This window comes from Grammomys surdaster, unplaced genomic scaffold (assembly GCF_004785775.1).
Source record: "Grammomys surdaster isolate TR1022 unplaced genomic scaffold, NIH_TR_1.0 125940, whole genome shotgun sequence".
NCBI lineage: Eukaryota > Metazoa > Chordata > Mammalia > Rodentia > Muridae > Grammomys > Grammomys surdaster.
Genome location: NW_021620762.1, coordinates 3,089,340 through 3,117,066, shown reverse-complemented (window position 1 = coordinate 3,117,066; position 27,727 = coordinate 3,089,340). Strand labels below are relative to the sequence as shown.

Sequence of the window (27,727 nt, the reverse complement as noted above, 5' to 3'; positions counted from 1 at the left end):
GTGACCAAGCCTTCTGTAATCCCTAGGAAGAAAGTGTGTGTATTCAGCCGAGTGGTGGAGGTGTGGAGCCACACTGAGCTGTCTCTGCCCCCAGGCCCAGGAGCTGCATCACACCATTGTCTTCCTGCTGGGCAGTCTGTCCACTCAGTGGCCAGGCCTCCTCTGAGGAGAGTGGAGATGAGGCAGTGGGCTCTCCCTGGGCTGTCTGCCTTAGTTCTTGCTGCCCGGTCCTGCTCTGAAACTGCAGCACAACCCCACGTGGAGGCCATAAGGCAGGGGTTGTGACTTCACCTGGGAGAGTAAGCAGATGCATTTCCTCTGAGGCAGACTGGAACAAGAGATGGGGCTGTGGAACTGGGTGTGGGCATTGGAGGGCTAGCCTGGGGAAAATGGTCACTCAGCTCTAAAACAGCACAAGTAAAACACCCAAGAAAAGACTGTGTGTGTGTGTGAGCATGTGTCTCCACGGGGACTTTATTTTCGAAAATATCTCACTTGGGCCTGGCCTTCCTGATGAGCAGAGAGCTCAGGACTTGGAGAACAACTGCTTCCCTCCCAGTGAGCTCTGCTAGGACAAGGCCTACCGCCTGACATCTCATGGAAGAGGGTAGTGGAGGGCCAGAATGGGCCTTACCCTGGTAGACAACTTTGGTACAATACGTAGGAGGCCCATGGGTTCCCACCCCCTCCCCCGACAGCAGCCATGTTATCTGGAACTTTCAGTCTGGGGATCTGACCATGAAGGCCAGGAGAAGCAGGCTGTGAGAAAGGACCACGAGGGATTAAGTAGGAAGGTGGGCTGACCTCTGACCTTCCACTTCATTCGGGTGTCTAGTGACACCTCCAAAGTGAGGTTTGGGCTCGGGGAGAAAGACCCTGAGAAAGCTGGTGCCTGCGGCACCGAGGGCAGGAAGGAGCTGCAGTCATCTTTGCGGGCCACACAGGCCTTGCCAGTCAGCCTCGCTCTCACATCGGACACGACTGCGGAAGAACTGCTTGATGAGGTTCTGGGCCTCTTCCTTCACTGCAGATGTGGGTAAGGGGCACAGGAGCAGGTAAGGACCAGTCTCTGGGCAGCATCCCCTCCCCCCCACAGTGCCTTCTGGCCAAGCTGGCACTCACCACTCCTTCCAGGAGAGAGCTGCTGAGCCAGCAGATGTGACAGGTGGCGGGCAAAGCCCTTAAACAAGTCCTGGAAGGCAAAGGGAGCAGAGGAGCCTGAGCCACTCGCCACCAGGGGCGAGGCAGGTCTTGAGTGACAGCAGCTGTTCTGCCTTACTTCAGGGGTACACAGTCCCTGCCAGCCCCAACCTCCCTTGCACTGACCCAAGTACTCCAGGCCTACTCACCCTACCTTGGATATAAACCTGCCCTCCTTGTAGAAGGGGGTCAGGTACCTGACCACAACGTCTGCAGCCTCTTTCAGGGAGATGCCAGATGCTGAGAGCTGGCAAGGTTCTTGAGCCATTTTGTTCTCGGTGCTGGGCTCACTGGCCAAGGCACTGCCCTTGACCTCAGCCAAGATGGAGGACTTGGTTGAGGGGCGAAGCCTCTTCTGAGCCCTCCTCTCTGGGTTCCCCTGTATAAAGCCACAGCACATGGGGTTACTTTTGGGGTCCCCTTTACTGGCTCTACCTCCTTCTTGAAGAAAGCCTTCACCTCAGCGCCAGCCCATCCCACCTGCTGCTAGAGTATGAGAGGCGATTTTCCCTGAACCCAGACCAGGGCAGGGCGGCTCCCCGCCTTGCCACCAGTCTCCTCGTTCCCTGAAGCCCCCAGCCCCCTGCAGTACCTGCTGTGGTCTGGGCCGCTTGTCTGCCTGGGTTTCCTTTAGAGGGCTAGGCTGACGTTCAGGAAAGCTCTGTTCTCCCAGTGAGCAGGTGCTGGCCAGAGAGAAGAGGCATCAGAAGTCTGGGTCTAGACACTCTCTCAACCCAGGCACCCAGCAGGGCCCGCTGTGGGATGAGCTTCAAGCTTCACAGACCCAGGCAGCACAGGGGTCAGGTGCTGCCATAAGAACCATGAGGAGTCCCTGACACCCAACTCTTACCTTGGCTTCTCCCTGGGACACCCAGTCTGAAATACAGCAGCCAGATGATCCTGGGCTCCAACCTCTTCTGTGCACTTCCCTGAGACATCTCCACAGGAGGGGCTGCCATCTTCTGATCTTGGGACTGAAGCAGGGAGAGGCGGGCCTTGTTTTCTTTGACAGAGGAATCGAGTGATGCTCTGGGAATCCTTGCGGGCTGCTGTGGCTAGGAGCTGCTGCTTCTTGCTGGATCTAGCCTTGGAACTGCCCTGGGAAGACCCTTTTGTTCTCTTCTCAGGCGAGGGATCCCCACAATTAACACTGCTTCCAGGAGCCTCTTCTTGGTACCCAGGGCGGGGCTTGCTCCTGTCTTCATCTTGAAGGTCACAGACCCAGCCTGGGGGCTCCTGTTCACTGTCCATCGCAGCCTCTGGGGCTTGCTTCTGGGACTGAGACTTCCCCAGCAGTTCTGTGGCTGTCTGGAATGGGCAGGGGCCTTTGGAGAAGCCAGCTCCTACTCTCTTAGATTTGAGCTGTGAGGAGAAGTCACAAGGCTTAGAACCCCAGATCTCCTCCAGGGCAGTGGAGGCTGTGGTGAGAGGCTCTCAGGAATCGAGCAGCTGGACAGGGCACACTGGGGATCAGGCTGGTGGGAGAAGAGGGCCCGACTGACAGATGACGCACAGGAGGCAGAGCACACTGCTCTGTGACCCTTTCTGACAGGAAGTCTGTTTCACTAGAGGGCAATGGGGCAGTGGCGCCTCCCCTGAACCCAGGCTGACAGTGGTCCCTGCCCTGCTCACCGAGTACACATGTGAGGTTGGCGGGATGTCATAGTCACTGGGCTCCAGGAGCTCAGCTGCGGCCCCACAGCTCTTGGTGCTGCCTCCCATGTCATAGAGCTGCCCATCCTTGGAGGCTTTGTGGATCTCAGCCACCTAAAGAACAGGCAGGGAGACCATGGCACCCACAAGCTACTGCTTAACCCAATCCCAACCCTCCAGTTCGGCTGTGCTTCTGCACAGCTCAGCAGGGAGTGGATGCTGGGGCAGTGGGAGTTCTCACTGGGATGGCACACCTCCAGTCTGCCCATGACAGACTGGTGTCAGTGGCTCCAGGGCCAGCAGGCCAGAAGATGGCCTCTGAGTACGAAGAGGCTGCCCTGCCTTATCCTAAGTCCGTGAGCGTGCACACCTGGCTTGCACCTTTGGTTTACCTTCTTCAGAACACTGGCCTTGTACAGATTGACCATCTTGGCATTTCGAAATGTCTCATGCTCCAGTTCCACAGCCTTGGCCTGCAGGTCAGCTCTGTGGGAAGAAACAGGAACAGGAGACCAGCTGGGGCTAGTGAGGACAGGCACATGGACTCTGGTGAGGATTCTCTAGGCACTCTGCAGTGTACTGTCCTTTAGTAGCCTCTGGTGCACACCCAGTAGGGCTGTAGGGACTGGGCCCCATGGAGTAAGATGAGCTATGACTGCAGAGGGGCATTCTCCGAGGGAGTAAGCCTTGGTTCCTACCCTGGTGATCTCAGGATGCTCACCCATGAGTGGACCCTGCAGCCTGGTGGTTACTGTTCAAAGCCTCCTCCAGAAGTCTCAGGCAGTGCTCACGGGCCTATGAGAGTGAAGTTGCGGTCACCCCCACAACTTGAGCAGGGAGGGGCCCTGAGAGCAAGTGAAAAGCTGCCCCTCTCTTACCTTCACTGTGAGCTTAGGGATCTTCCTGCTTGAAGCATCTCTTAAGGGACAGTCTTCATCTGAGAAAAGGGAAGGAAAGGCTTTCCATCTGACCGGCGGCTCCTCTGACCCTCCCTGAGCCCGCCACTGTTCACACCTGGGCACAGCAGCCCAGCCCCTGGGAGCATTTCTGTACCAACCTGGGGGTGTGAATTCTTCTATCTTGGGCTCTTTGCCCTGAAAGACAGACAGCAGGAAGGGCATGAGACATCCTATCCTGCCGAAAGGCTAGAGAAGGGGCTGAGAGGCGGTGCTCAGGACCATCCAGGACCCTGTATGGGCCACTATGTGCTCTTTTGTTTTTTAGGGGGGCAGCGCATTTCAGACAGAGTTTTGCTATGTATGCAGTCCCCGGCCTTGTACTCTGGCCTCTGCCTCCTAAGTGCTAGGATCGGAGTCGTGTGCCACCATGCCAGCTTAGGTTTTTCATTAACTTGACAGAAACTAGAAAGACTCTAGGAAGATGGAACTCGGCTGAGGAACTGCCTCCTGCAGACTGCTCTGTGGGGACATTTTCTTGATAGAAAATGTGGAAGGGGCCAGATACTGTGGGCTGTGCACTCCCGGGCGAGCGGTCCTGGGGTGTATCAGACAGCAAGGGAGCAAGGTGAGCAGCGCCCTCCACGGCCTCTGGTTCAGTTCTGCCTCCAGCTTCCTGCTTGAGCTCCTGCCCTGACTTCCCCTAATGCTGGGCTGTGATGTGGAAGCGTCAGCCAAATAAACCTTCCCTTCCCATGTCGCTTTTGGTCACACATGGTGTTTTCTCACAGCAAGAGTAACCAAATGGAGCCCCGAGGCCCGTCGAGGCCTCTGCCCCCTTTACCTTGCGCAGGCTCATCTGTTTCTGATAGAAAAGATTCCATTCGCGCTTGTGGGCCTCATCTCTGCCCTCATCACCGCTCCCGCCAGAACCTTCGTCATACCTAGAGGACAGGCTGGGTGAGAGCCACGGCCGGGGCTCTGCTCTTCCCCAGGTGATGGGACAGCGCCATGCTGGCCCCAGGAAGATCTGTGGCACACCGCAGGAAGGCCACCTTAGGCCTCACTGGCAGCAGTGGCATGGCATGCACTTGCTGGCTCCTCACCTGCTGAAGCCCCCATAGCCCCTGCGGCCTCCCTCATACAGCTCAGGATCGAAGGCGTTCCCCTGAAAGGGCCCAATGCAGGTCTTGCTCCAGCCGTTGCTGCGGTCCAGGGCATCAAGCTTCTTCCTCAAGGCTGCAGGACTCTGGCAGTGGTCGCAGCCTTTGGCGCAGGCGGGTGGCGCATCCCCAAAGTACTTAGCAATGGCAGCATGGCGGCACCTAGAACAGGCAGTGCCAAGGGGCCGAGTCACTACCCAGCACCACACCGGTGCTTCGTTTGAGGAACTGTAGTGCCTGAGGAGGTCAGGAGAGAGTCGATCACCAGGAACCTGTTATGGATGGTTGTGAGCCACCATAAGGCACTGAGAACTGAACCTAGAGTCCTCTGTGAATACAGTGTACACTCTTAACCTCTGAGCCATCTCCCCAGTCCCTGGGAAGCATCATCTGGTGCTGCCCACTGCAGAGCCGGGGACAGGGAGGTGAAGCAGTTTCTCAATAGGTAGGAAACACACTGGGCGGCTGGGATTCGGGATATGAACCTCATTCTGTTTAGATACCTGTGAGCTCTAGGGCCCTGCTCTTCCCTCTGTCCAGGGGGCCAAGACACCCTGGAGTCAAGCTCTGCCATCAAGGCTGCCTCAGGTAGGCGCTTCACCTTGGCTGCCACAGCCTCCCTCACGCTGCCGTGGAGCAGTGAGTGCTGACAGGATGTTCCACAGAGTGGTGCAAGGAGACAGCCCACCTCCTTTAATACTTGTCTCTTTCTTCTTCTTCCCAGTTATTTATTTAGAGACAGGGTCTCACCATGTAGCCAGGGCTGGCCCAGGGCTGACTGAGTACTCCTCACAGTAGACTGGGATGGCCTCAGAACTCAGAGATCTACCTGTGCAACCACACCTAGTTGTTTGTTTTTAAGATAGGGCATCACTCCAGCTCAGGGTGGCCTTGAACTCATGAGCTTCTGGCTTCAGATTCCCGAGTCCTGGGATTGCAGGCATGAGCTCCCACAGACAGTTTTCACTTGTACCTTGATTTTTCCTGAGAGACCTCCAGCTTCCCCTTCCCCCTGCCTACCATGGGCTCTTCTGCCCTAGGCGGAGAGCTGTACCTGCTCCCAGAGTACATGATTCTCAACCTGTGGTTCTCAAGCCCTCTGGGGGTTGAATGACCTACAATTCATAACTAGCAAAATTATAGTTATAAAGTAGTAACAAAAATAATGTTATGGTCAGGGTCACCACAGCATGAGGAATTGTATTAAAGGTCGCAGCATTAGGAAGGCTGAGACCCACTGTGCTAGAGTCACGGCAATGCTGAAAGCAGCCATCATGCCTAGTCACTAGTGAGCCCACTCAGCCAGGGAGATCCAGCCTTACTAGAGCCTCCCTCTTACCTTCTAACTCCAGATGTTCCCCTGCAGATAACCACTCTCTGCCCAAGGTGGTGGCAGGAAGCCCACATGGTGTGGGAGGCCACTGTTCTATCAGGATCTTTACAAACAGACATTTCTAGAGCCAGAAATGTGGTATGGGGCTGGGAACCAGAGGAAAGACACCACAAGCAGGGCAGTTTGAGTGCCCAACTTTAAGAGTAGCCGCCACTAACACCTTCTACACGGAGGGCTTCCTTAGGATGAATACTGCTTGGGGAGGGCTTCCTTAGGATGAATACTGCTTGGGGATCTGACCTCACACAGAGAAAGCAAAATGCAGCACAACTTCTACAGAACTAGGGTCCTTCCAGCAAGGTGACCTGCATGCAAGTGGCAGGAGACGGCTGAGACAGCCACTGGGGGGCGCTAGCAGCCAGTTCTCACTAACACTGAATATGCATGACAAATGTTCCCTCTGCTCAAGACTGCTGCCTGTACAGTGGTGGCCTGGCCTGTCTCTGGGAAGCTTTGGCATCTAGGCACTGTGGCCATATGGTTGTCTACACCCTTCCCCCAAGCTCTGGCTCACTGGGGTTTTGTGCTCAGATTCAAAGGGCTCCATTGACTGCAGAGCTGAGTGAGGTCAGTTCTCCCTCTGCAGCCTGGACTGCTGGTGGCAAGACCGACAACCGTTAATGGGCCAGCAGAGCCAGGAGTGTGGAGACAGCTGAGCAGAAAGACCAGCAGTTACCTTTCTCTTAGAAGGACACAAGGCCCCTCACCAAAACAAGCAGGCTACTTTAAAGATATCTAGGTTCCTCATATTCCCCCCATAGATGCCCCTGGGTACTGGTGGCAGAATACCACACCAGAGGGCTGCTTGAAAGCTTGCTGACTTGCTTGGGTGGTCCTGTAACCCCTGTTTTTCCTTCTGGGAGAGGGCAGAGGGAGCAGCCAGAGAGTGGCCCAAGAGACAGGCCAGGGTGGTCAGGGACACAAGCCAAAAAGGCCATGCAGAGGATGGCGGGGCACTCAAGAGGGAGTCGCTCCACCCTCTTCCTCCAGCAACCTCAGACAGAGCCCCCTGGGGTTATTTCCACAGGGAACCACAGTCAACCACTTCTGTCATTAGCCCAGCCCCAGCCCTCCGCCTACAGCCTGGCCCACAGCGGGGAGGAGGGCAGAGCAGGAGGAAGGGTTAGAGAGGGAGCTGTGCGTGCGTGCGTTCGCGTGCATTCGGGGAGAGCAGAGTGGACCTCCTAAGCAGAGAAAGGCACTGGGCGTGAAGGGCAAGTCAGGCTCAGGGGAGGGCTCCCCCGGGCTCCTCCTCACAATTGTAACTTGACACCTAGATCTCCAGGACAACCAACAACAAAAAATGCTGAAGCTGGACAGCAGCTGGCTGTCAGCAACCGGGAGCTAGCACCAGGAGGTGCAGCCGCCTGTCAGGCAGGAAAGTGGCAGCGCTGGTAAAGAAGTCAAAGGTGGTGGCCAAAGGACTTCGAGGAGGTACATAGAGGCTCTGTGCTGGGGCGCCTCTTCGTGGCTCCCGAATATCTGAACTCCCAGGTAAGAGACACTGGCTAGAGGTGACAGGATCGGGAAAGGAGGGAAAGAGCAGCCAGGGTGTCCTATCTCAGGTGAGGAGCCGAAGCTTAGCATGAACTCAGAGAGGAATGTCTTGGGAGATACATTAGGCCACTCTCCTATGGGGATTTAGTCATGTCCTGTGTGTGTACACCTGAGTGCTCTTCCCCTGGGACCCAGTACTAGAGAAGGGGACTGTCCTGCTACTTGATGTGTGGCACAGGGGCGGGGGGCTGCTGACTGACACATCAACTTAAACCTTTCTATTCAGTGAGTTTAAAACAGGGCCCCTTGCTTGCTGAGTCTCCATTTCCCCAAGGATTAGGGGCTGAGCCCTCCCTGGTTCTCAAGAAGGCTCAGGACAAGGTTATGCCCAGCCTGTCAAGGGTCTCTGGCCCCAGGATCTAGTAGAACTGGCAGAATTGCTTACTTGGGTGTTGACAAAAGCAGCAGCTTCTGTGTCTTTTGGAGTTCTGATCTGCTCACTGCTATGTGCTTTCGGCTCAGGATCAGTCTAGGGAGGAGTCCCTGCACCCAGTAAGATTCTTAGGACCACCCCTGATCCTCCTTTGGCAATGATCTCTGAAAACTGAACCAGAGACATGCACCTCTAATTCAAAACCCAGGTTTGGAGGAGAGTTTGTGACTACACAGATGAGTTTTTGAAAATCCCAGGATACTCTTCCACACTAGCCACTGTGATGGTTGCCCCAAGACAGTTCTTCGGTTCATTCCTTGGGCAGCGAAAGCACAACCTTCTTGGGCAGGGCCTCCGAGGGGAGGCTGCCCATCCCTCCTGCCTCCTGTCCTCACACTGGGGTTCAAATCCCCATGAGACCTTCCTTCCAAAGCAAACACGCTGTTATCCAGTAAGAAAGAAAAACATCATTCGAGTTTGGAAACCAAGGGGTGGGCCAAGTGTCTTTGGCTTCTGCGGGGCTGGGAAGCTAACTCCTGTGGCTATACCTGTGTGCAACAGAGGGGACTGCACTGCAGGTGAGCCACATCTGGGACACACAGGCTTCAGCAGCCCCTGAGCTGAGAAGGAGGCCCAGCTTCTATGGCTGCAGGAGGAGCTCGCTTAGTTTCTAATGGCCACCGCAGCGGGAAGTCCTCTCCACTGTCTGGAAAGCTTGGGGGCCAGGGCAGCAGAAGCACCAAGGCTTCAAGCACCCACTTTTGATTCCACACTGGAGCCCCAGCAGAGATGGAGTCGCTCAAATCCTCAGCAGGGCACACAGTGGGCATCTCCGCCCTGCTGGTCAGGCCTCTGACCCCTCACGTCTCTCACATCTGTTGGTTACGTCTCATTTGAGATCCTCAACAGGACAAAAGTGGCCGAGAGCCCCCATGACAAACATCAGGATAGAGCCAGTCATCGGTGACACCGTTATCAGGCACAGACACACTGCCTGCCCTCATCCACGTGGGGAGCTGGAGTTGGATGATCAAGTTTACAAAGAGGAAGTAGGGAAGCTGTGGTACCGAGTTGCAGCTGTCTGGCCTACAGGACAGCCACTTACTTACTGTAGAGTAAGGACCCCTATGTCACATGCCACACTCTGGAACATCAGTCAGTCCCCTAGCTCGGCCAGTTTCCTTGTCTGTTGTGCTAGGTCTCTCTGACCACTGTCTGTGGAACACCCACAGAAGGTTGTTTCACATCTGCTGCACAAGCAGCCTGGGCAGCAGGTGGGCTCAGTGGCAGCCAAGCCTGTTCTCCCTTTCTGGACCAGAGGAAGCTACCATTTGCTCTACCAAACATGGTGTTAAGAGAGACTCTAAGCCGGGCGGTGGTGGCGCACGCCTTTAATCCCAGCACTCGGGAGGCAGAGGCAGGCGGATTTCTGAGTTCGAGGCCAGCCTGGTCTACCGAGTGAGTTCCAGGACAGCCAGGGCTACACAGAGAAACCCTGTCTCGAAAAACCAAAAAAAAAAAGAGAGACTCTAGTTCTCCGTTTTGGGGCATAAAGTATGGTTTAGAAATAGTTGTGTGAACCTGGGACTGATCATCCAGGAAACACAAAATTACCAGTAGCTTTGTTTGGCTTCACCCAAACCTGGGGGGTATCTAGTCAATGGGGGCCAGCTCCAGAGCTCCCTCTACCCCTGACTATGGCTGGGGAACGAGGTCACCTGACAACCCCTGGTTGTCACTGGGCACTAAGTGTCTGTTGGCTTTGCTTTAAATAGCCCACTGGGAAGATGCCTGGAGACCTGCTGGAATGTGCCTCTTTCCTCTTTGGAGAACAAGACCCCTTTGCTCCCCCCTCTGACATGTGCTTGCTATGTTGGGTCAGAGCTTAAAATAACAAAACGTCAAATGCCAAGCAAAAAGGGTTCTTCTTCGGCCCTTTTGAGGGCAGAGCCATACTCTGCAGCCCTGCTTCTGCTGGTAAAGGAGACAAGACCTAACACCCCAGGTCCCATCCCAAGGCTGGCCTGGTCCCATCCTGGCTTCCAGTGGGCCTGACTATAGAAGCCCAGAGCACAAAGTTATGGGGCGGCCCACACTAGGTGGTTCACATTCTTACAGAGAAAAGCTCAGGTGCACACGGTCCAAGCCTGCAGTTCACGAGCTATGCAGAATGCAGAGAATAGTGGAGAAAGGCACAGGGAAAACACGAGAGAAGCTGGGAGTAACTCTGATAGCTGGACCTTCTGATCAACAAATCCTGACTATCCTGCCCAGCAGGCCCCACCCCAGCCTTCTGCCTTCTTCCTGCTCTGGGAATTGGATATTGCTAGACCCTTCAGCTAGACCCAACTTCACCAACCCTGACAAAGCTGGTGCCTCTTTCCCCCAACCTCTGCCCCCCCCTTTCTTGGTCTTAGGGTGTGGCACACAATGGAGAAAGCTCTCCTGACCACCAACCTCCTGCCTGCTTCTGCTTTTAAGGAGTGTCTCCATTGGGTTCATGAAGCAATGTGGGCACAGTGCCAGTCAGGCTGAACAAGCCAGACCAAACATAGATGAAGAGGGAGGGTTAAGAAACAGCAGCCCTGGTTCTCAACCCTAGGCACACTATTTTTTAGGGGATAGGAATGTTACAGAGGTCCCAGGGCAGGAGAGCAAAAAGATTACTGTCCTTTGGTAAACATGTTCCAACTGGCTAGAAGCAGTGTCTCCTTTGGTCTCACCAGAAGGAACAGTCTTAGGTTCACAACAGCAGGACACATAGATCTGTGCCTTTTTTTTTTTTTTTTGGTTTTTCTAGACAGGGTTTCTCTGTATAGCCCTGGCTGTCCTGGAACTCACTCTGTAGACCAGGCTGGCTTCGAACTCAGAAATCCACCTGCCTCTGCCTCCCAAGTGCTGGGATTAAAGGTGTGCGCCACCACCGCCCGGCCGATCTGTGCCTTTAGTGACAATGCGTGCAGTTCTCAAAAAGCCTGGTGTGTCCCACTCTGCTGATGATGAACTGATAAAAATCAATGCCCCAGTCCCACAAGCGGTGGTATTGGCTGTGCTCAGCCCACAGGCTTCCAAATCGCTACGGCCTGATTCTTGAACAAAGTCAGGCAGGCCTCTATCAAGACACATGGGCAGCGGGAGGGGCACTGGTTAGGCCCATCCTTGTCTTTCCTGGCACTTGTCAGGCCCCACTCAGAGAAAGTTCCTGGAGCCAGGCCACTCCCTAGGGCTTCTCGTCTCCACTTACAGCACAGAGATAAGGAGCCTCCAGTGTCCACGGCCCAGGAGGGGGAGGGGTTGAGACAGCATGACTGCAGCAGTTCTATGAAGGCGAGATGAAGTTAGAAGGTACCACATGACTGGAATGTAGCTCCATGCTACAGTATTTGCCTGGTATAAGAAAGATCCCAGAGTCCATTCCCTTGGCAGCACAAAAATTAAAACTAAACTAAACATACAACAAATTCAGAGAAGGCAGCATGTACTTTATAGAAAGGAAATTCAAATGTTTGGCAGCTGTGGTCCAGTTCCTGAAGAACTATTAGGGGAGAAGGGCAGCAGCAGGGCCTACATGAAGGAGGAGGAGGACTTGGGGGAGGTCTCAAAGGGCTTGGCCTACACTGGGCAGCTAGAGGCAGCAGGCTGCTCTCTCTCAGAGGCTGCACAACACACGGGCAGAGAGAGAGCACACATGCAGGATGACCCTATCACATGACCTTCAGGGTAGCTTTAGACCTGCTTTGTGCCAGGAGTGACCAGTGTCACACACCACCGCAGAAGGAACTACCTGCCTGGTTGAGACCAGGGCCGAGGTGGCAATCATCAGAGACACATGCCCATGGTCACGTGCTCCCATCCCTCAGGAAGAACCAGTTTGGATGCATGAGTATAAGACTGTCCCTGTTCTTCTCACTCACGGGACAGATGTGAGGGGAGGAGGCACTTATACTCTGTGGGCCTCAATGGAAACTGCTGAGAACTTTGCCTAGGCTCTCTCCAGGAGCCCTTCTGGTTATAACAGAACAGGCCCAGGCCAGGAGGGGAAGGCTTGGTTGAGCCAGTCCTAGAACTCCTGCCCCCATCTGGATAAATGAGGCCTCCAGGAATACTGTGTGGTCCTTTCTTGCTTACATGACAGTAATGAGTGAAGACCTTGGCTTGGGAGGAGAACGGGGTGGTTTCTTGGGGACTCACCTTCATGTCCTTCAAGCCACAAGCCCTCCCTCCGTTTTTACCTACAGCTGATCCCAGCTCGAGTCCTCATGAACCTGTTCTTAGAGTCTGACTCTCCGCCCACACAGAATCCTAACGCCTGTCTTGTCCCCCTGAGGGCATCTAAGGGAGGCACCCGAAAAAACCAGAGGCGGGCCAAGGAACTGTATCTGCTGAGGCATCCCAGCAAAACCTGGTGCTGGTGTCTCAAGACAAAGGAATGTAACAGTACAGTCATAACATCTGATGGTCAGAGCCTTCACCAACTGCAGCCTTGCCTGATAGCCCCTTAGAGGCTCTTTCCAGGTCACGATTATAACAAGGTTCCTTTGCCTAGGGTAGCTCCAGCCAGGTGTGGGCTGAGGGCTACCACTGAGCAGACTTCCATGACTCCCTGTTTCCCTCTGCCTGGGATGCACCCGTGGTACAGGGCTGAGACAGACAAACCTGTTCTGCAGGCTATGGTGGGAGAGGTTGGTTCACCGGAGCTACCTCCCAGCCAGTGAGCAGCTCGACAGGGACTCTAGGCTTCTCACTGTCTCTGTTGTTATAGCCGGGCAGGAGCCCTACCAACATGTCAGCCACAGACTTTGTGGAGGAGATTCGTTCTGTGGGAGAGAGGCTGCTGCTGAAACTGCAACAACTCCCTCAGGCGGAGCCCGTGGAGCTCGTGGCCTTCTCCATCATCGCTCTTTTCACAGGCAAGTGGGGCGTCTGTCCCTGACCCTTGAGCTCTGTCCCTTCAGTGTCCCATAGGCTCTTTCCAATACCTGGGACACCAACACAAGGTGCCAGCTGGAAGGCTGGCGAGTCTCGTTCAGATAAGGAGGAAAAGCAGTGTCCCAGGGGATGCTAAGGGATTGCCACATCCTCTGACATTGCCTAAGTTGCTAGGCAGTGCTGGGAACTGGAAACCACCAGGTGTCAGCCATGAACTGAAAGGAGTCAGAAGGAGTCAGGGGCCAGAAGAGCAAGAAACAACAAACCCTCAGCCTTTCCAGTCCTTCAGGGGGCGGAGGGAGATTCTCCAGAAGGAGGGTGGGCATCACTTCTTTCCCTGGCTTTTCAGCTCTGGGCCATTCTCTCCTTCAGCTACCGTCCTGGTGCTGCTGCTGATAGCCTGCAGCTGCTGCTGTGCTCACTGCTGCTGCTCTGAGAGGAGAGACCGGGAGATCCCGGTGCGGCCCAGAAAACCCAGATGAGGGACAACAGCGAGATGCCTGAAGAGAAGCTGGATGAGGGCCTTCCAGGACTGTGATACAGGCTAGCATCATGGCCGCTTTACTCCTCCAGACACAGGTTACCTAGGCCCAGTTCTGGCACTGCCCAGGTGACAGGACAGACATCTGGAGCCTTATGAAGGAAACAAGTGTCGTTCAATCTGCTGGTGGACACAGTGCTTAGCTAGCTGACTGTCACACTCAGACCACCACCTGGGTCTTGGGCTAAGCTGAGCCTTTCAAGAGCCTCATACTTCAGCAGGGAGCAGCTGATGCTTGTGGGGAGCTGGTTCTTGGGGCTCTGCTGACTTATGCCACAGAGAAGTAAGCTAATCAGTGACTTTGTGCAATTTATTAGACTCTAAGCCTCCTGCTGAGGGGGAGGAGCATGTCAGTATTCTGGCTGAAATTTGTCTGCTTATTTCCAAGTAAACACTTTCTGGTTATGTGTTTGTGAGGTTTGGCTGGGCTCTGTGTAAAAGGAGGGCAGTACCGGAATTCCAGTGGCGTGGCAGTTGGCTGTTCTTTCTGGGCTACTGCTCTGTGTGCCCATGAAAGCTGGAAAATCACACAGGAGGAATGTCACCAGGGTGACAAGGCCATGGAACCAGAGGGGGGACACTGAAAACATTCCTGTTTTGCATCATCTGTCACGTGCTGGCTGCCAGACCCCTACTCTGTAGAGTGATGGAGGCTGCTGCCCTGAGATAGGTGGTAGGCCCATGGATGTCTCTTAACATTTCCTGCTGTCTTAAATTCCATCTGCAGACCTCACACTAGCAGTCACTGAATCCCCCCCCCCAAATGTCTGCAGTTGAAGAAAGGTAAGGCTCTAAGTACTGACCATCACTCCTGTACCTTGGTGTTTTGGTCCTGTTCCTACTGTGTGCTGTCTGGACTCTGCTCACACACCCTCAGCTGACACGTGCCAGCTCTGTGACCAATCCTCTTAAGCTAGGCTTCCTCCTGGTCAGATGACTAATCGTGGCACCTGCTTCCTGGGCTATGCTAGTACAGAGCAAGACAGCCCAAGTCTAACCATGCTGGGCTTGCTCTAGGACTCTGTAATCATGACCTGTCGTCACCCACCTCCCTAAGCAGGGCTAACCAGAGCACACGGGCCCATTTTAAAGAACAGTGCTGCAGAGAGGCTTTCATGCTACCTCCCTCCCCTCCCCCAGGTCACTTTCTTCCAGATACACAGCTACAAACCTAACTGTGGCGGAGGGGGCCAGACATGTGAGTACATACATGTCAACAGGACCAGGCCTGGGCTCTCGCTCCATCGAAGGCTCTCACTCACCACTCACTTCTGACCCCCAGTCTCTGCAGCACACATTCTGCTAGCTTGGGAGCAGAGCCTGCCTACCTTGAAGACTTGTCACACAGAGGGGACGTCAGCCCCTGTCACCTCTAGCTGGCAACCTAGTCCATCCAGGAGCCAGTTCTCACAGGCTGGTCTGACTACCTGCTGTCTAGAGTTGCCTGACAGGTTTGGGTTCTTGGAGGACCAGAAAGTGATTCCAAACAAAGAAAAGAGATCTAAGAATCCACCTGTCCATGGCCCCTAAAAATTGGGATTCAGAGTGGAACAGGCCCTTACTTTAATCCTGGCACTCGGAGGCGGAGGCAGGTGGACTGATGTGAGTTCCAATTGGCCAGGGCTATATAAGACCTTTTCTCAAAAACAAAACCGCAAACTACCACCAACAAAGCCTGAATGACGAAAGTGAAGAAGCTAAAATTCACGGTGCTGCCTTTAACTCTTTCTGTGGTGCCTGCGAATGAAGCCAGAAGATTTTGACAACTCTGCACGTGGTCTTCCGATGAGCTGTGTCCCCAGACCCTGGAGGTTATCTTAAGCTAGGCTCCAACTCATGAGGCTGACATTAGCCTCTCAAGTGTGAGATCACAGGAGACGTGCCCAGCTTCTCTTTGTTCCTATTTATTGGTTTTCCAGATAGGATTTATGTGTATACAGCCCTAGCTATCCCTGGCTCCCCCAAAACTCACTCAGTAGACCAGGCTGGCCTCAAACTCAAGGATCCACCTGCCTCTGTCTCCCGAGTGCTGGGACTAAAGGTGTGTGGGTGCCACTACCAGCAACCCCCTGCTCTTTTTTATTAAAGAGACTGGAAACTGTATACATTACATTGGTGTTTTTCCTACATGTACATCTGTGTGAGGGTGTTGGATCCCCTGGGACTGGGTGCTGGGAACTGAATCTGGGTCTTCTGGAAGAGCAGCCAGTGTTCTCAATCGCTGAGCCATCTCTCCAGCCTCTTATTTTTTTGTTGGTTGTGTATGTGTGTGTGTGTGTGTGTTTTTTAAGACAATCTCACTAAGTAGCCCTGGCTGGAACTTGGGATGGAGAATCCTTTGGCACCTAACTCCTGGCTGTCCTCTGCCTCTGCAGTGCTGGGATTACAGGCATGCTCCACAAACCCTGCTCTTGTCTTGAGCATTATGTCACAGATATGTTCATTTAGCGATCACGATGCTTCAGTCCTGTAGATGCCATCATTGTTCCATGGACAGACAGGGACGTTAAGTCTGAGTGACCAGCTGAAAAGTGGCAAAGCCAGCTTGCCTGGTTCCAGTGCCCCTGCTTATCACACCTAGGGCTCGAGGCCTCTGGACACAAGACAGAAGGTTCTGACTTCATTATCTCTACTGACTAACCCTACATCCAAACTCCCACACCCAAACCCTGCCTCCAGATTGCTTCTGTGTGTGGGGTGGTGGGGAGGCTCTAGCAGCTGAGGACCGGTACAGGGCTCAACCAGGCATCAGAAGAAAGCCCCAGGAACAGGAGAGGGAACTGGAAACCCTGAAGTCTTCATTCCCACCACTGTTGGTTGGAGGTCCCTGGAAGCCCTTGGTTCAGGGGCCCAGTTCCTTCCAGACTCTTTTTTAAGCAGGATTTCATTAGCATCATGAACAGCCTTCCTGTAGGGTGGCTAAGACTGAGGCCTCTTCTTTAGATTCTGGTTCCTAGTCTAGCTGCAGAACAGTGGGTACCATGGACCACCCTGGAGATAGCACAAGAAACCACTTCTCTTGCACATTCCAGCCCTGTGCTAGGACAGCCCATCCTATAAGATAACCAACAGCAGCCTGACATACTCAGGGATGGACAGACTGAGCTCACCTAACTGGAGAGGAGGCAGATGTCTTCCATGGTGGGAAACAGAAATAGTCACTGATGACCTGGGCTGTCAGAAGATTGCTGGTGACCACAGAAGAAGCATCCAGCAGAATGCATCGAACTGAGGGAAGGGCCAACTGACTGTCACTGTCCTTTGCCATTCAAGAGCAAGCCACCTCAGTCCACAGTGGCCTTACCAGCTTCCCCAAGCCTTCCCTTTCACATGGCCTCTGTTCTAGCACTGTCTATTCTCAGTTCCTCAGAAGGATGAGATCTGCACACTTCATTGCCTGAATTTTATGCCTTATTGCAAAACCAAGACAAGAACCACGGTAGCAGCACTTGGCAGAACACAGACAAATTTTGTGAAATAATATTTTGAAAGCAATTTATAAAAAAAAATCATCATACTGACACAAATGAGTACTATAAATTTCATATCATAAAATATGCACACAGATCAATTTTGTCCTAGAAATGTTCTCTTCTTCTTTGGGCCCTGGTTCACGCCATGGAATGCTGTCCCTACTGCCAGTCTTTTTTAAAATGTGTTTTTATATGTATGTTTGCCTACATTCATGTAAGCATCTATTTCTTCACAGTGACTGAGACAATACATCTACTTGGGTACAGCGTTATTTAAGACTAGACAAGGGCTGGAGAGATGGCTCAGTGGGTAAGAGCACTGACTGCTCTTTTAAAAGATCCAGGTTCAATTCTCAGCACCCATTGGACAGCTCACAACTGTAGCATTAGTTCCAAGGAATATGGCATCCTCACAGACATATATGCAGGCAAAGCACCCATGCACATACAATAAAAATAAAGTATTAAAAAGGTTAGACCAAGCAACTCTCCTATGAATGACACATTTCTCTCTACAGACCTGATTTTTTTTGTTGTTGTTTAAAGGTTTATTAATTTATATAAGTACACTGTAGCTGTCTTCAGACACACCAGAAGAGGGCATCAGATCCCATTACAGATGGTTGTGAGCCACCATGTGGTTGCTGGGAATTGAACTCAGGACCTCTGGAGGAGTAACCAGTGCTCTTATCCACTGAGCCATCTCTTCAGTCCTTGTTGTTTTGAGACAGGGTCTCAGTCTGTATCTCTGGTTGACATGGCATTCACTATGTAGACCTACCTGGCTGGCCTCATACTCAGAGACATACCTGCCTCTGCCTCCTGAGTGCTGGAATTAAAGGTGTGTGCTAACACACCTAGCTGTGTTTTCTTTTGTATTTTTAAAGATTTATTAATCTTTTATGTTTATGTATAAATGCTTGGTCCCTTCAGAGGCCAGACAAAGGTGTTAGGTCTCCTGAATCTAGAATTATAGGGAGTTGTGGCCACCTGACGTGAGTGTTGGGCACTGAACCAGGGTCTTTTGAAAGTGCAACAAGTGCTCCTAGCATTGAATTGTCCCTCCAGCCTATGTACCTCTGAGGTGGGGACGGGGGGCCCCTCGTGGGTGGGTTAGTCTGAGGAGGGGCTGCTGCCCAGCTCAGCTTGAGCCTTTACCTTGTAGTTTTGGTTTCATTAGAGCAAGAGTTTGAACACACCTGCAAAAGAAACTGAGTATAAAATGTCACCAGAGAGGGTCAAGCAAGATGGCTCAGTGGGTAAAGGTACTTGCCACCAAACCTGAAGACCTGAGTTCAGTTCCTGAAACCTGCTCCCACAAGTTGTCCACTATCCTTTCCCCTCACACAGAGGCCATAGTATACACACATACACACACACACACACACACACACACACACACACACAAATGTATAAAAAAATTTAATATCACGAGTTTTACAGAATATGCCAAAGTTTAGTTATGTTTCTATTGTTTCGGGGGGACTATGTGACACCACAGTGGTCACGTAAGTATTAATAGAGACAACAGCTGTCTTTCTGCTCTAAGCTACAGGGCCTGAGAGCTCAGACTGTACAGCTGGCTCCAAACCCCAACTGTACCAGCTGTACAACTGTAAGTTGCTTAACCTCTCTGTCTGTTCTCTCGATGTAAAACTGGAGTGGTGGTTGTCATTACTGCTTCATTTGTTTATACGATGTCACATTCAACGTTGTGATCATGGAAACAAGCACAACTGCTATAAACCAGTCTGGGAACAAACAACTGACTCTTGATAAGAACCTCCTTTAACTGACGGGCACAAACACACCAGGGTGTGCCAGAGTCCAGCCTGCTGGCTGTGTGCATTTGGCAGTCCAGGAAGTCAATGAGTTTTACACAAGGAAATGCAAGCAGCAGGTGACCCATGGGTCACTTCAGCCCCTGAGAGAACATTTTCCTGAACTTGCTCATCACCTGTCGGCCACTCCAGGTTGTACCTCAGAGGATTAGAATGATACCCTGGCCTCCCAGAAACTGATATTAAGTGAGCGTTTCCCAAAACTGACAGCAGAATTGATGAGCTGTGGACTAGAAAGTAAGCTCTTCAGAGGGGAAGGCCCGTCTCTCTCATCTTACAACGGCCCCTAATCCTGGCTATGGCAGGCCCACATGCCTACACTTTGAAAGGAGTCCACAGTGGCCGTCAAGTTCCAAGCAAGGCATGTGTGGTCACTGCCCCCCCCCCCCAGTGTCTCTCTAACCACAGAAACAGCAGAGGTCATGCCCCAGGCAGGCACTGGGGAAAAGCTCTGTCTGGTAAGCGCTCCCACTCTTACCCAGAAACCTGTTCCAGGAGGCTCCTGCCAGAACTGCAGGTAATCATTCACCCACACCACAGGAAGGAAGGAATGCTCCCAGTGAGCCGTGAGTTCTGGATGGGGGTCTAAGCCGAGCTCACATCAGCGAGGCTGACAGGCAGCCTGGGGCACAGACCCAACCTCTTTTCTCCCTCTAAGTTTGCCCTCTCTCAAGGACTTAGAAGTCAACTCCTCCAATGCCATCACAGAAGGGCAGAACCCTGATGGAGGGAATGAGGGAGGGAGTGGCAGTTGCCAGGCAACCAGTCTAGCCCACCCTTGTTTGCTCTGGTGGCGGCAGCAAAGGTGTGGTCAGAGTATTTGGCAACACCCTGGGCTGCCAACAGTAATTTCTTTGAATTGGGGCATAGCTGTGGTCACCTGGCAGCCTCTTCCACCCAGGAACCCCAAAGTCTGAAGCCGGAAGGACAATCCTGACTTGCCTTGCCCTCAGAAGACTCGGAACTATTGCTAGAAGAACCAGGTAATAACATCTTTCTTCTTCCTCCATTCCTCACTGACACCAGCTCCACGTCCATAACATGGCGGGGCCTCCTGCTCTCCGCTGTCTCCAAGGACACGACTGCCTCAGCCACGCTTTGTTCCTATCTGCTGCCAACACTTTTTAAAAAAGATTTATGTGTGTGTTCTTCTTACATGTTTCATATCTACACATGCATTGCTGGTATTCTCAGAGGCTAAAAGTGGCGTCAGTGCCCCAGAACTGGCCCTGTGGAAGACTGTGAGCTGAGCAGCCAGTGCTCTTAACTGCTAGCTATGTCTCCAGCCGCACTTCTATTTTTTTTTTGAGATAGGATTTTCTGTTCCCAGCTGGCTTGCATTCCTGGGCTCAAGCAGGAATTCACAGGAGCTGAGACTTAAGTACACCATCACCCAGCTAGGCTGCTATACCAAGCTCTCAAAACGCCTCCCAAACATCTGGGAATTGGGACACTAAGAATGAGAGGAGAGCCGGGCGGTAGTGGCACACGCCTTTAATCCTAGCACTTGGGAGGCAGAGGCAGGCGGATCTCTGAGTCCGAGGCCAGCCTGGTCTACAGAGTGAGTTCCAGGACAGCCAGGGCTACACAGAGAAACCCTGTCTCAAAAAACCAAAAAAAAAAAAAAAAAAAAAAAGAATGAGAGGAGGCCTACAGGTGTGCATTCCAGGTCTAGCTAGAAAGGCCTCAGGAGCAGCAGAAATATTCTGGCTCACAGCAGAGTTTTCAAGAATGAGCCAGAGACTCTGGAGGCAGCCCCCAGTAGCTTCCGAGCAGGAAACTCCAGTTCCCGTTTCTTGATGTTAGAGACTTTGAATCCAAAGACTCACCATCCCCGCAGTGTTGGCTAGCTGGCTGTGTCCGGCTGTCCAGGAGGTGTCATGGGAGCACCACTAGGGACAAGGGCTTCAGAGCTCTCTGCACTCAAGGTCTCTGTCTCCTCTCTTCCAGATTTCCATGGGCCAAATGGTATCCCCAAGGAGCACCCAGAATGAAGACTTCTGGAAGAACCCGTGGGATGTGGGGGGCCTGATAGTGGTTTGCTTGTTCACCTCCGCGTTCCTGTTCCTCATCTTATTTGCTGTTGTGTTTGGGTATGTGGAAAAGGCTGCATGGAGAAAGGCTCTGTATGAAGAGGAGTGACCTGTCTTCCCGGGGGCCTAGAAGGCAGCAGGGAGAGACCGACTGGCCTGCTCACCCTACCAGCAGTGGGCGTCCAGTCCCTCTGGCTCAAGAAAGAACCTATGGGCACCACTGGACCTTGCCTAGGGTTCATCAGTTAGCCAGGTGAGAAGGCTGGTCTGGTACCATTTCTGGTCTCTCACCCTGCCAGCAGCTCAACACTGTAAGCACATGGAGAGCAGCTCTGCTCTGCCTCAGACGAGAGCAGCAATGGCTAACAAGATCCTCTGAGGAGGGTCCCTGCCCAAGCAGCTATTTCCAAGTCCTTGACAGAGAAGGACACGAAATGTCAAATGAAGTAAAAATTCCTTTCCGATCCACTACCGTGAGCTCATCTTCTGTGCAGGCATGGTCCTTCTCTATGCTAGCTTCTCTAGCAGCCTCACCAAGGCCTACAAGTCCTCCAGGGTCTGACCCTGTAACAGCAGAGTCAGTCTCAGGAGCTGCTTGCCATGTGCCCCAGGCTCACCACAGGACCTTCCGTTCCTCGGCGCTCTGCGGCAGGCCCTTGAGGCGCTGGCATATATCCTCCTTGACTAGGATACTTTATCTCAAACCTCCTCACTCTCTGTGGCCTGAATACTGCTCTCTTATCCTTCAAAGTCTCAGTGCAAACCCGCCTTTCCAAATACATTCTCCCTGACACTGACCCCCGAGACTGGGATAGGGCATTCTGTTACTCTCAAAACAATACTATACTGGGCTAGGGAGGCGGCTCACCAGCTAAGAGCACTGGCAGCTCTTGCAGAAGACCCTGGTTTGATCCATGGCACCCATGTGTGGTGGCTTACAACTATTTGTAACTACAGTTGCAGGGGAAATGATGCCTTCTTATGGCCTCTGTGGGCACCAGGCACACATGTGGTACTAAGATAAAGACGCAGGCAAAACATCTGTACACAAAATAAGAAAAATACCCCACCATGTACTTTTTCTTCAAAGTGTACACATGAGACATTTTATATAACTAATTATATATATTAATTAATTATACATTTCCTAAGGAGATAAAAGCCCCATCATCGGTGCACTTGGCAGAGTGAAGACACAGGCACACGAGTGGCTAAACCGGACGGGGCTGAGCAGCTTAGCTCCTTAGTCCAGAGCTCCCACAAGCCACCTCTGCACAGGCCAGCTCGGAGAGCTCCTCTTGTGTCTTAAAATGTCCAGAGGTTACTTCAATGCCTAATAACTACAAGGTTAAAGTCCTGCCATGAACAGGTTTCTTTGTGCCTGCAGCTCAGAGAAAATGGCTACATGGAGGAGACATGCTAAAGACCACTGGCTCTCCCACCCAGCCTTATTTGGAATGGACCTGAACACTTTCTCTAGTGATCCCAGCCCAGTGCCAAATCCCACCCTACACACCCCCACAACAGCTTCCTTTTAGAAATGTACTCACTTAGCCTTACCTCACCCCGCCAGGTGCCTGTCTTAAGGGATGCTGGTGTTACCTCAACTTAGCCTCAAACAAGAACTATTCTTAGAAAGGAAACAACCTTCTGTTGAAGAGGCTTTCTTGCTTCATGCATATACTGTCCACACAGTGAACATTCTCTTTCATGTAAAGAATGGTAGCAGAGATGTGCCAGCAAGGTTAACTTCACCCAAGACCTGGGAATCTCGAACTCCAAACCTCGCCTGTAGCCATCAGGATAGGTGGTGAGGCTGAACACTGGGGATGTATCACCTGGACTTCTCAGCCCCAGAATGTACACTTCCAACTGGCCTACGAAGGTACTGAGAAGACCCAGAAGAAAGAAAGGCAGAGGCCCCAAGTTGCATCTGTTCTATGGCATAGCAGGTTTTAGCACTCTGGTCTCAGACAAGAACCTACCAAGATTTTTTGCAGAGGAGAGAGACAGCCGTAATACTTGGCTCTTTCATTCCTCACCAGAAGGAGCTCTGCTCAGAGCCTGAGGAGGCTGAATTTAGTACATTCATGTACCAGTGGCCGGAGAAGGCTTTGCTGGTATGGCCTTAACCAAGGGAGCCTGGCATAGCAACCCACCACATTTTACATGTGATCTGGCCACAGAAACCAGATTAGAGATGCCATTTCCAGAAGGAAATACTTCAATCAATGAATAGGAGAAAGTTGAGCGTCCAAATGTAGAACCCAGATCAGCAGGACCTCTTCCTCTTTGCAGGAGAGCCTAAGTATATCTTGTATACACTAGTTCTATGTACTTGTCACTGGCACTCGGCTTCAAGATGAGAATATTTGTGGCTGGAGTGTAACTCAAGGGTAGAGGGCTTGTATACCACGTTCGAATTTCTGGTTCAATCCTTAACACCACAAAAGCAGACATCCCCTCTTCGACCAAAGACACTTCTCTTGCAAAACCTAAGATAACATATGTATGAAATGGCATATCCACTGTGATAATCAAGAAGCCCAAGTTTAGTAGCTTCCGTCGTGAGTTCTATGACCATGACCTGTCTGGGGCTTAGCTTATTCATCTCGAAGTCTGAGTCAAAGGCCTTGTCAGCTCTCAGGATTTTTCCACATAGAAGGAGGAGTGTATTTTTCCACAGACACTGACTCCTTGGGCATCCTCACACAGAATTCTAACGACTACATGCCCAGCCACAGCCTGTCACTGAAAAGCTAACAGTCTCTCCACGGCTGGCCCAAAGCTCTCACCCCACTGCCACAGATGTAGACAAATACACAAGTAGGGTCCACATAAACAGGCTGGTGTATTGTTAGAAAAGCTAATTTATCCAAAGCAGTGCCACCCTCTACTACTACCACTAGAGATGAGTGGGCCCCAAGCTTCTGTCTGGGCTCATCAGGTGTGGTGACACATGCCTGTGATCCTGACACAGCCAGGATGACCCAAAGTCAAAGGCCAGCCCCTGATATGTGGTAAGTTGGAGGCCAGCCTAGGTTATAGGAGACTCCATCTCAAAAGCAAACAAAATAGCACGGCCTGACTCAAGTGCTCTGAGTGCCAGCTCCAATGGTTGAGAGCTGATCCCATTACTCTGGAGGGAACTGCTCACAGATCCAGGCTGCCATGAAGTAGGCAGACGAGTGATGCCTATCCCAGCATGAACTAAATCCTCACATAGGAGAGCCAGAGTTTCAGGGGACTCCAGAGAAAAAAATAAAATAAAATAAAATAAAATAAAATAAAATAAAATAATAAAATAAAATAAAATAAAATGGAAGGGCCCTGACTTCCACATTGCTTGAAATTGCTCTGCAAGCAGGGGTCCCTTGGTGGCCCAAGGGCTAGCTTGTACTAGCTGATAAAGTGAGGGCTGTTGGGAGAGGACATGACCTGACATTCTTCCACATCCAATAGAAGTACTGACCTTTCTTCCCTTCGAGGAGCAGGGAAACAATGCTGAGATTAACCACAGGGCCCTGCTCCTGTCAGACAGATGCTCCACCAGTGAGTGGCTACGTCACACCCCTAGCCCCACTTACCCCACTTCTTCACAGAAGGTCACCAGGGCATCAAAGGCCAGCAGGGTGGCCTTATCAGATGGTTTGTTCCCCCTCTTTTCCTGGAAAGAGAAAAGGACCACTTAGTCTTCCGGAATCATAGAAAGTACAGTCACCGTCAGTAATGGAGAAGAAACGTGAAAAGATACCATTGAAGCTGGTTCCCAAGTGGGAGCCTAGGTCTGACACTGTGTCAGCATCTCTAAACTATGAGTTGGACTTTCTCAATGGGAGGCTGCAAGAGCTGACATTTCCAGAAGGATCCTCAGGCAATCCTCATGCAAAGAGCCCTGGACTGACATTTGGGAAGCTAAGATTATATCCAAGTTCTAAACAGTAAATACGTGCATGGGCTTCAGGTCTTTACAACTGTATATGAACATGTACATGCCAGAGGATACACTAAACTGTTACCCCCATCAGACAAGATTTATGCATTTTTGGCCTCTTCTATATTTTCCAAAAGTTCCTTTAAAAAATTAGCAATCTAGAGTCAGAGAGTAGCTTACTAGGTACAGGTACTTGCTACTAAGTCCAAGGTTCTGAGTTCAAACCCCAGGACCCACATGGTGGAAGGAGAGAACTGACTCCCACAGTCGTTTTCTGCCCCCCACGTGCTCAGTGGGCATGTGCACATTTGTGCGCACACAAATAAATGTAAGAAAAAAATCTCAAGAGATGCAGGAGAGCTGGCTCAGTGGTTAAGAGCACTGGTTGCTCTTCCAGAGGTCCTGAAGTCTATCTCCAGCACCCATGTGGTGACCCACGACCATCTGTAACCCCAGTTCTAGGAGATCCATCCCTCTACTGACCTCCACAGGCACCAGGGACACATGTGGTGCATACACACACACATGCAAGTAAACACTCATGAATATCAAATACAAATTAAAAAAATTTAAATACAGAGAATAAGCCAGGCAGTGGTGGTACATGCCTTTAATCCTAGCACTCAGGAGGTGGAGGCAGGGGGATCTCTGAGTGCCAGGCCATCCTGATCTACAGATTGAGTTCCAGGACAGACAGGCCCACACAGAATGCTGATCTCAGGGAAAAAAATTACATAAAATAGGTATCTGAGACAATATTGACTTTTTATTTTTAGGTCATTCATCCCCAACACATAAAAATGCATACTCTGACAGGACAGGGAAGAGTAAGAAAATACTAGGAGCATGAAAAGAAAGACCAATAGTGAAACTCAAGCGGATGCTCATCTTCAAAAAAGTACTGGGGGCCAGAGAGACGGCTCAGTGTTAAGAGCACGTGCTGCTCTTGTAGGAGACCCCAAGTCCAGGTCCCCCCAGCCACATGCCACACAACCATCTGTAACGCGAACTCCTCTCCAGGCCAGCAAAAGACCAAATACACACTCACACAGGCAAACACAGTAAAGTTTCATTTAATGTTTTAAACTATCTGTATACGTGTTTTCTCTGCATGTATGTTGGTGCACCACTTGTGTGCCCACAGAGGCCAGAAGAGGCCATCAGTTACAGACAGCTGTGGGCTGCCACAGTGGTGGAGTTAGGATCCCGTAAGAGCAGCCGCTCTCCTAATGACTGAGCCAGCTCGCTAGCTGCAGGGTTGCTGATGGTATTCTTTTCTTTTTGGTTTTGGTTTTTTTGAGACAGGGTTTCTCTGTATAGCCCTGGCTGTCCTGGAACTCACTCTATAGACCAAGCTGTCTCGGACTCAGTGATCCACCTGCCTCTGTCTCCTGAGTGTTGGCATTAAAGGTGTGCACCACCACCTCTCAGCTTGCTGATTTTTTTTTCTTTTTAAGAATGTTAGCTAGGAATCAAGTATAGTGACATGGGCTTGCTGAGCACACATGAGGACCCAGCAATATTGATTATGTATTCGTGTGCAGTGCTAGGGGTTAAACTTGGGCCTTGTCCATGCATATTAGGTAAGAGTTCTACCAGAGTTGTCCCTCTGGCCCCAAACTACAGTGTCGTGTGCTAACAGCCTTTTCCTCAGTATGGCTATGTCGACATAGCTCCAAATTGAACCACACGGCTACAGTCTTACATTTACCACCATCTCATTTCCTTTTCCTCTCAACAACAGTCGCTTCTCCTGCCCTGACCTCTTCAGATCTCACTGTGACATAAACAATAACTCATTTCAACAAGACCTCAAGGTGTCAGGTCAATATGATTTTGGAAAACATTCTTGAGCTTCTAGTCCCTGCCCCTCAACCAAGCAGCTTCTAGGACTTTGCTCCAGGGCAGTGTACTATGGCCATGCAGTGCCCAAGAAGACCAGCAGAGGGCACTGCATCCCTCAGGAATGAAGTCACTAAGCCTCTCTGAGGCTCCTCACCCAGGCTTTGTTCTGTTGTTGCTGCTTGTTGTTTTTTAAAGGTTTATTTATTTTATATATGTGATGAGTTCACTGTAGCTGACTTCAGACACACCAGAAGAGGGCATCAAATCCCATTACAGATGGTTGTGAGCCACCATGTGGTTGCTGGGACTTGAACTCAGGACCTCTAGAAGAGCAGTCAGTGCTGAGCCATCTCTCCAGCCTCCCTCCCCCGGCCCCTACACACACTTTGTTTTTTGATGAAGTCTTGCAAATTGGGATTTTCTAAGTAGACATTTGCTTTTTCTTTTTCTCTTGGTTTATTTTGTTTTTTGAGATATAGTATGATTCAACCTTCTAGGCTGGCCTTGAATTCACTATGTATCACAGGCTAGCCTAAAACTTACAGCAATTCTCCCGTGTCAGCTCTTTACTCTCACTTGGGTAGGAATCAGAAATAAGTGTTCAATTTGCAACTATTATTTGTGTGTCTGTGTGTGTGTGTGCGTGTGTGCAGTATGCCTAAGGAGGTCAGAAGAGGTTGGATCCTCTGGAGGTGAAGTTATAGAGGGTTGTGAGCTGCCTGACATGGGTACTGAGATACCAACTCAAGGCTTCTGCAAGAGCAGCGATGCCGCCAGGCCAACTCTCCAGCCTCCTTTTGCTTTTCTTTTTTAAATTAGCATATATTTACTATAAACAGTGACAAGTTTGTGACATTTTCATACACATATGTCATGTAGTAGGCTCACACTCAGTC

General features: G+C 51.5%; 4 protein-coding genes across 5 annotated transcripts in view; 3 read left to right on the top strand and 1 right to left on the bottom strand.

Annotated features, from left to right (window-relative positions):
* Positions 1 to 166, top strand: part of Myo15b (myosin XVB) — a 37,492-nt gene extending 37,326 nt beyond the window's left edge. The window contains exon 64 of the mRNA XM_028752779.1: positions 95 to 166. Coding sequence (XP_028608612.1) covers positions 95 to 166 — 72 coding nt within the window. The remainder of the gene's footprint in view (positions 1 to 94) is intronic.
* Positions 167 to 442: 276 nt separating this feature from the next.
* Positions 443 to 27,727, bottom strand: part of Recql5 (RecQ like helicase 5) — a 37,487-nt gene continuing 10,202 nt past the window's right edge. For both annotated transcript variants that reach the window (XM_028752773.1, XM_028752774.1), the window contains 13 exons: positions 24,640 to 24,719; positions 4,856 to 5,074; positions 4,594 to 4,693; positions 3,911 to 3,947; positions 3,732 to 3,790; positions 3,575 to 3,648; positions 3,246 to 3,339; positions 2,833 to 2,967; positions 2,051 to 2,562; positions 1,793 to 1,883; positions 1,355 to 1,579; positions 1,123 to 1,192; positions 443 to 1,024 (listed from right to left, as the gene is read on the bottom strand). In XM_028752773.1, coding sequence (XP_028608606.1) covers positions 924 to 1,024; positions 1,123 to 1,192; positions 1,355 to 1,579; positions 1,793 to 1,883; positions 2,051 to 2,562; positions 2,833 to 2,967; positions 3,246 to 3,339; positions 3,575 to 3,648; positions 3,732 to 3,790; positions 3,911 to 3,947; positions 4,594 to 4,693; positions 4,856 to 5,074; positions 24,640 to 24,719 — 1,797 coding nt within the window. In that variant the 3' untranslated portion in view covers positions 443 to 923. The remainder of the gene's footprint in view (positions 1,025 to 1,122; positions 1,193 to 1,354; positions 1,580 to 1,792; positions 1,884 to 2,050; positions 2,563 to 2,832; positions 2,968 to 3,245; positions 3,340 to 3,574; positions 3,649 to 3,731; positions 3,791 to 3,910; positions 3,948 to 4,593; positions 4,694 to 4,855; positions 5,075 to 24,639; positions 24,720 to 27,727) is intronic.
* Positions 13,012 to 14,116, top strand: Smim5 (small integral membrane protein 5). The gene is made up of 2 exons (XM_028752775.1): positions 13,012 to 13,145; positions 13,537 to 14,116. The coding sequence occupies exons 1-2, from the start codon at positions 13,019 to 13,021 to the stop codon at positions 13,644 to 13,646; spliced, it is 237 nt and encodes a 78-aa protein (XP_028608608.1). The 5' UTR covers positions 13,012 to 13,018; the 3' UTR covers positions 13,647 to 14,116.
* Positions 19,568 to 21,520, top strand: Smim6 (small integral membrane protein 6). Its single transcript, XM_028752776.1, has 2 exons — positions 19,568 to 20,002; positions 20,970 to 21,520. The coding sequence occupies exon 2, from the start codon at positions 20,976 to 20,978 to the stop codon at positions 21,159 to 21,161; it is 186 nt and encodes a 61-aa protein (XP_028608609.1). The 5' UTR covers positions 19,568 to 20,002; positions 20,970 to 20,975; the 3' UTR covers positions 21,162 to 21,520.